General features: G+C 57.3%; 1 protein-coding gene across 1 annotated transcript; it reads left to right on the forward strand.

Annotated features, from left to right (window-relative positions):
* The first annotated feature begins 6,347 nt into the window (after nucleotides 1-6,347).
* On the forward strand, nucleotides 6,348-7,413 carry DNAJB8 (DnaJ heat shock protein family (Hsp40) member B8). The gene has a single exon (XM_019431018.2). The coding sequence runs from the start codon at nucleotides 6,633-6,635 to the stop codon at nucleotides 7,323-7,325; it is 693 nt and encodes a 230-aa protein (XP_019286563.1). The 5' UTR covers nucleotides 6,348-6,632; the 3' UTR covers nucleotides 7,326-7,413.
* The last annotated feature ends 436 nt before the right edge of the window (nucleotides 7,414-7,849 follow it).

Below are 7,849 nucleotides of genomic sequence, written 5' to 3' on the forward strand. Positions count from 1 at the left end.
GGATGATTGCTGGTATGAATGTGTGCATATGCATGTAAGTCTTGATTCTGGAAGATACTTCAGGCTTCTTTGTTCTATACTCTTTCCAGAAAGACCCAGGATGCCCCACATTCCAGAAGCTACAGAGGTCCATGGTGTGTATGTAGGCAGTGGGGGTTGACTCATCCTGGAGGCTTAGGATGAGCTGTTAGAAGTGGGATCAGAGCTCTGCCTAGGGTTGCCCCATGCAGGTATGGTCTGAAGACTAGGGCACTATGGGTGGGGAGAGGAGAGTGGCTGCCCTAACAGGCTGGTGCACTTTGGAACACGGCGGGGGCGGTCCCCACAAATGATGCCTTTGCTCAGGCAGTAACCCTCCACTGGAGGCTAGAACTGAGCTTCCAGAGACCATGTGGACCACTACCAGGAAGGGTGTTACCCGGGTAGGGGTTGAGGGGAAAGGATCCTGGGGACCCAGTGGGCACCCATTACCACGGGCCAGGAAGGTTGAACAGGACACTTTCCTGGACGTCTTGGGGGAGGGAAAGCAGGTCTGAGCCACGTCTGTGTCAGGACCTAAGCTGAGATTGTCCTGTTACCTCTGGAGAAGAAGAGAGGCCCGCCCTGCCTGGCACTGGGCATTCACTGTCTCTTCTACCTGTCTAGTAACCCACCACCTGACCAACCCTCCATCAGCGCACCAATTTATATGCTCATCGACCCTTCTACCCATCCTCCCACAGACCTGTCCATCTACTACTCCTTCCCTTCATTCATCTGTCTGTCTGTTTTTCCATCCATCCATCTATCCACCCGTTAGGCTAGCAATCCCACATACACAGCCTTTTCTCTGTTCTAAGCTGTCCTCACAGCAATCCTATGAGGAAATGCTATTATTATTCCCACTTTACAGATGAGATGTAGAAAGTGAGAGACAGAGAGGTTAAGTGACTTCCCCAAGAACACACAGCTGGTAAATGGCAGAGCTGTCTGACCTGACAGGCTGAGCTCTGAACCTCCCAGTTTTCTGTTCAGCCATCTAGCCACCCTTATAGCTGTCCATCATTCAGTCCCTTCACTCACCTGTCACTGTCCATCCAGTGGCCCATCCATCGCTGTCACCCATCCATCCTGAAGGTAATGCAGTTAGAGAACCAGGGGCCCTGAGGGGAGAGAAGGCCCGGACTGCCCATCTGGCTGGGCTGGGGTGGACTGCGGGGGTGGGGTGGGCTGCCCCGGGCTGGGCAGGGCTGCATGAGGCTGGAGGGAATTAGCCGAGTGACTGCCAGGATCATCTAATTAGGAACGCTAGTGATAAGAAGATAGGATCGAGGGTGATTAGAATCCTTTTAAAAAGCCACTCCATTAATTACAGAGACAGAGAGGGGCCTCTGGCTGCTCAGAATACCAATTGGCTGCCTAATCGGCCTCCATCAGCTCGCCCTGGGGAGGGTTCTTGGGACCGCTGTGTGACCTTGGGTGTGCCCTGCCCTCTCTGGGCCTCCCCGTGCATGCACTGGATCTGGCTCTTCCTGAGATCACCTGGTCACCCAAGGTCCTCTTTTTCTTCCCAGGCCATGGCTTGCGGGGGGCAGGCAGGCCCCCTGAGGCCCTGAGGGTGGGCCTCAGACTGGGGACACAGAGGCTGCAAGCCAGGGAAGTTAGCCTGGCTCCCCAGGGAGGAGGCAGTCCTGACGGGGAGGAGTTTTCCCACCGCACCGGTGAATGAGGAGAGCAAGGGTCAGAGAGGGAAAGTGAGCAAACAGCCAGTGGTGGTCAAGGGTGTGGGGGCTGAACTCAAGTCATGCCTGCACATCCCTGTGTCCTCACGCAGGCCCTGGGGAGGGACTCAGACGCCTCTGCTCTTAACACTTTTGGTCTTAGGATTTCAGAGGACACGACTCAGAACGATTTTCGGCAGGGAATATCACCTCTGCCAAGTTCCACACCTTTGTCTGTAGGAAGATCGCCCCACCTCGTCCTTGGTAAGCTGGAGAGGGCCCCCCATCTTCTGAGATCCTTGGGCAGTGAGCAGCTGAGATCTGCCTCTGTGTTGTATGCCCATCCTATAAGCCCTGGGACAGCCCTGAACCCTGGGGGTCTCCAGCCCTGTCTCCATCCTCGCTGCCTCCTACAGACGGACCACCCCAGGGTGGGGCCTCAGGCTGAGCACAGGGCCTGGGGTCAGAGAAGTGCAGAGATCTTTGCTGGGGGAGCTCCAGGACCACAGGAAAGTTCCTCTTTGCAAAGACATTACAGGTCAAGTCTCAGGCAAGGCAGGCAGAGGGGACCCTGGATCGAGGGGAAGCATCTCATCATCCTGGGTCCCTTGTCTCTTAATTGGATGTAAGCAGCCACACAGCGTCCTGATTGCGTGGCCATGGGACCCTCAGGCGTCTCCTGTAGCTCCCCGACGGATGTTGCATGACCCCATTAGCATCACCGTAAACGTATGACCATCCCTATGTCCACTATCAACCTCCCTCTTCCCCACCATCGCCATTATGACCATCCCCGCCTCCTCCAGTATCGCCAGCGATCGCACCAGGTCACTATCATCACATCGTCACCACCGCCACATCCCGCCTCTGACGCCACCGCCACTGTCACCACTGGCCTCCACCTCGACAGTATTCACGTTCCTTGACCCACGTCACCGCCATTAGTGTCACCAACACCATCTTCGTCTCAGCCAGTGTCACCCTCGCCACGACACCATTGCTACCATCACTGCCACTACCCTTACTGTTGTCACCACCACCTGTGTCACCACCGGTGTCCCCTGGCCCAGTGTCCCCACTGCCCACCTCCCTCCTCATGCCCACCGTCATTGTCGCGTCTGTCACCCCCACCGCCCACACCACCTTCCCCTGGAGCCACTGTCACCATGACCGCATGCACACAGCTGCTGACCGTGACAGGTATGAAGACACAAAGTGTGAGTTTTCATGACCAGGGGACGACCTGGGCGCGTAAAGATCAGGGAAACGAGGCATCACTGACGGTCTTGGTCTGCTGCCCCAAAGTGGCGAGATCTTAAGAGTTTGCCTGGAAGCTGCTGGAATCTCACAATCTTCTGGGAAGCCCCCCCCCCACCGCCGCCCCGCCCCTGAGCATCTCAGCCTGCATCTCTGAAGGGGGGCAGTTCTCAGAGGGTTGCCCAGAACTTCCTGCAGACCTCCAGTTGCCGTCGGCCCACAACGGCCTCTCTCTCCTCTGCTTTCCGTAGCTCATGCATTGGCAGACTCCACCCCGGAACCACATGGGGAAGGGGATTCTGGAAAATCTTCCCGAATTCTCTAGGACGCCGAGGGGACCATGGAGGAGGGCGGCGGCAACGCTGAGTTAGCAACAGAAACTCCAGGACATCGCACCTGCTGCTTCATCACCATCAGCATCAACACCGTAGCTAAAGCACATCGTGACTGTCGTCAGCAAGCCCTCCATTGCTGTCACAGGTCCTGTCGTGTTGAGCAGCGCTTCGGTCACCAGAGCATTGCCATCGCCGGCAGCACCAGGGCCACCCCCCACCCTCCGCATGCTGCAAGATCACCCACTCCCTAAGAGGATTGTGCCTCCCCACCTGTAGCCTGAGACGTGCGGACACTTCCTGAAGGAGTGCCATTCCCCACCTCGCTGATGCTGGCCTTGGCCTCATGGCATGAGCAAGGGCGACGTACATCCCATCCCGGGAGAAGTTTCCAGAGGCACTCCGCCTTTCGCCCGGCTCTTTCTCCCACCCTCTCTGCCACGATAACGCCACGTTCCAGACCGGAGCCCTTCCTCATCCGGAATCCCAGATGAGAAGACGTGCGAGTTGGAACCCCAGCAGCTGACAGAAGTAGGCAAGGCCTAAATGGCTGTCGTAAGGCTCTGGGATGTGGGGGTTGTTACCAAAACAAAGCTGTACAGCACGCAACTTCCTCTACTCCATTGCCTTTGTCACCATCACCATCACCAACGTCACCACCTCCAGGACCATGGCTGCCATGACCACCCTCCCCGATAGGAGCCTTTCCATCACCTCCCCGCCACACCTCCATTGTCGCTATCAACGGTGCCCAATGACCGTCCATCCCGTCCATTGTTACACGTCTAGGGTCAGTGTCACCACCACCAGCACCTTGTCTGTCATTATCAACTCCACTATCACTGCCATACTTACTCTCACCCTCACCACTGCCTCCATGTCAGAAATGCTACCCTAATCACCTCCACCATGTTAACAATGCCTTACTGGCCACCACGCACCCCCTTCGCCGTCACTGTCCCCACAGTCGTCACCGAGAATTGGGCAGGCAGGCAGCTTTCCCCAGCTCCAATGGGCAGGCCCGTCGAGAACAGGCTGTGACTACAGTGACAGAAACAGTTACAAAAATAAAGAAGCGTTTTCATCTGTAGCTACACTCAGTGGACTTATTCTCGGTTGTCTATTTCCTCTACTGAGTGATATATGTTAGGTGTCAGCTCATGTGGCAAATGGACACGGGGCACAGAGGACAAGTCCTGCTCCTGGGGAGGTGTATGGGGGTGACAGCATCTCTCACTCTAGGTCAGGCTTGCAAAGTGTCTCCAGATTCTGAGTTCCACCTCCTGGCATTTGGGATTGGCCAGAACCTGCTGTTCCCTGTTAGGTTCTGGGAATGTAGCACTGACAGGAAGGGAAGGAAGAGAGAAAGAGAGAGAGAGTACAGACAGGGGTATGGGGTAGGGACTAGAGAAAGGAAGACGGGCAGGGAAGGAAGGAAGGAGAGAAGGCAGAGGAATGCCTTCTTAAAACATTTTTTTATTACATTTATTTATTTTTGAGATACAGAGAGAGAGAGAGAGAGACAGAATCCGAAGCAGGCTCCAGGTTCTGAGATGTCAGCACAGAGCCCGACTCAGGGCTCGAAACCAGGAAGCGTGAGATCATGACCAGAGCTGAAGTCAGACACTTAACCAACTGAGCCACCCAGACGCCCCAGGAATGCCTTCTTAGGTAGGACTTAGTGATCCCAACAGCTCTCTCCTCGCGGATGCGCTTACTAGGCAGTTTAGCCTGTGTTCCACCCCAACTGGAGGGGGTGAGGGGAAGGGAGTAAGAGACGTCAATCAGTAAATCAGTATAGTTCCTTGCTATTTCTAAGTACGATCATGGGATCGTAGAATTAAGGATCTACACGAGAGCAAGAATTAAGGAAATGTAAATGCCTAGGAACCTGTGGTTACCTCACTCACCTTGCTAGCTTACTAAGTCACAAACTGGGTGACTTAACAGAGGGGCGCCTGGGTGGCTCAGTCGGTTAAGCGTTCGACTCTCGGTTTCAGCGCAGGTGATGATCTCACGGTCCGTGAGTTCGAGCCACACGTCGGGCTCTGTGTTGACAGTGTGGAGTCTGCTTGGGATTCTGTGTCTCTCTCGCTCCCTATGCCTCCCCCACTCACGCTGTCTCTTTCTCACAAATAAACTTGAAAAAAAAAAAAAGAACAAAAGCCCCAAACGGCAGAAACGTAACCTCTCACAGTCCTGGAGGCCGGAAGTCCACGAGCAAGGTGTCACAGGGCCGCACACCCTCCCTCTGGCCTCTGGCGACTTCAGGCTCTCCCTGTGCCACTCTGCTACCCCTCTGTTCTGTATGTCCCTGTAAGGACACTTGATAATCCAGGATGCTCTCATCTCGACACCCCTAATTTAATTACATCTGCAAAGATCTCTCCTCCAAATAAGATCACATTCACAGGTTCCAGCGATTAGGACAGGGACGTAGCTTTTGGGGAGGCCACGATCTAACCCACTACCCCCATTATCAATCCCGATTTCTCTTTCTTCCAGAGTTGCGCGGAATGCTTCTTTCCATTTGCTGTCCTCAGACAGCCCTGGGTTTGCCTCTGTCTCTCTCTCACTGACCTGCTGTGTGACCCTGAATACATCCTGCATGTCTCTGAGCCTCAGTCATTAAACAAACATTTACTGATCACCAGGCACAGAACACCCCTGCCTTTGTGGGGCTGACCTCTGAGGATCTGACCCTATTAAGGGGTACAAGAAGAATGAATTCCTGCGCCTGCCTCCCTGCCTGATTCCCCACTTCGGGCCCCCTCACTCTATCCCAACAACCCAGCTAAGTGGGCCTGTGGCAGGAAGGCCTCCCTCCCCCTCCCTGACCAAGGCTCACCTAGGCCCGATCCTGCGACAGATTCTGCCTCTGCTCCTTGGCTCCCAGGAGCTCAGCCAACAGACCCAGCGTGACCAAACTCCAAATTCCAGGCCCACCAAGGTGCCCACCTCTTTGGCAGGGGCAGGCCAGGTCCAGAGCTGGGGGATTTGCCCCGCCCCGGAGGAGGGGGGGCTGATGTCACAAAGGGCCCAGCCTCTGCTCCGCAGGGGGGCCTGCCCCTGGCCTGGCCCCACTGTGGCAGTGCTCCCTCCCCCTCCCCCTGTCAGTGGAGGCGCCCACCTGTCCCTGAGAACTGGTACTATGAAAGGGTAGACTCACTGGGCAGAGCCGTGCCCGGAGCCAGTAGATTCCAGCAAGGCCCCCCCCCGCCCGCTGAGGGAGCCACACCAGCTGCTGCCTCCTCTGAGCCCATCCCTGCCACCCAGGCCACCGGTGCCCACCTCACCTTCTCCCCCACCTTCGCCTCCCCCTTCTCCCTACCCCCGCCTCGGCATGGCCAACTATTACGAAGTGCTGGGGGTGCAGGCGAGCGCCTCCCCAGAGGACATCAAGAAGGCCTACCGCAAGCTGGCCTTACGCTGGCACCCGGACAAGAACCCCGACAACAAGGAGGAGGCTGAGAAGAAGTTCAAGCAGGTGTCCGAGGCCTACGAGGTGCTGTCCGACTCCAAGAAGCGCTCCGTGTACGACCGAGCAGGCTGCAACAGCTGGCGGGCCGGTGGCGGGGCCAGCACCCCCTACAGCAGCCCCTTCGACACCGGCTACACCTTCCGTAACCCCGAGGACATCTTCCGCGAGTTTTTCGGTGGCCTGGACCCCTTCTCGTTCGACTTCTGGGACACCCCTTTCAACAGCAACTGCGCTGGCCAGGGCCACGGCCTGAGGGGGGCCTTCTCGGCCGGCTTTGGCGAGTTCCCGGCCTTCATGGAAGCCTTCTCGTCCTTCGACGCCCTGAGCCGGGGTGGCGGTGCCAGCCACACCACCTTCTCGTCCACCTCCTTCGGGGGCTCCGGCAGCTCGGGGTTCAAGTCGGTGATGTCGTCCACCGAGCTGGTCAACGGACACAAGGTCACCACCAAGCGCATCGTGGAGAACGGGCAGGAGCGCGTGGAGGTGGAGGAGGACGGGCGGCTCAGGTCAGTGACCATCAATGGCAAGGAGCAGCTCAAGCAGGTGGACAAGTGACCCAGGCCGCCTGGGCCCCTGGCCTGCCACCCGCCGCTGCGCCCCAGGGCGTGAGTGCGGCTGATGCTTAATAAAGGTGCCAAGTGAGTTCATGAGAACAGCTTGCCTGCATGTGGTGGGGGGGGGGGGGGGAGAGGGGGGCAGTTGCTGGGGAGCGTGGGGAACCTGCTCGGCAGGCCGGGCCCCAGCCGCAGAGGGGCGTGTGTGCTCTGGCCCGTGGGTGCCGCCTGCACATGTGGGCCGCGTTCGTGGTTTGTGACCCCTCTCGTGCCGTGACTGCCTATCCTTCTCGGCCCAGCCTTATGACTCTGAGCCTGCCGTTGGCTCTCTGATGGGGCCGCATCATCCTCCCAGGGCCTCCCAGCTCCATGTCTCAGCCCCCTGCCCCCCAGTGATTTTTCATTTGGCCATCGTGCCCAACCCAAGCTGCATCGCTTCACCTGCCTTGCTGTAAACTGTCAGTGGCTCCCACTGCTCTAAGCATAAAGACCTCAGGCCTCATCCTCACCATGAAGCCCTAGTGG

Source organism: Panthera pardus, unplaced genomic scaffold, assembly GCF_024362965.1.
Source record: "Panthera pardus isolate Hobbes unplaced genomic scaffold, ASM2436296v1 HiC_scaffold_8, whole genome shotgun sequence".
Lineage (NCBI taxonomy): Eukaryota > Metazoa > Chordata > Mammalia > Carnivora > Felidae > Panthera > Panthera pardus.

What these genes read in the sequence shown, in the direction of transcription:
- DNAJB8 (XM_019431018.2), top strand. Translation starts at nt 6,633, where the DNA reads ATGGCCAACTATTACGAAGTGCTGGGGGTGCAGGCGAGCGCCTCCCCA.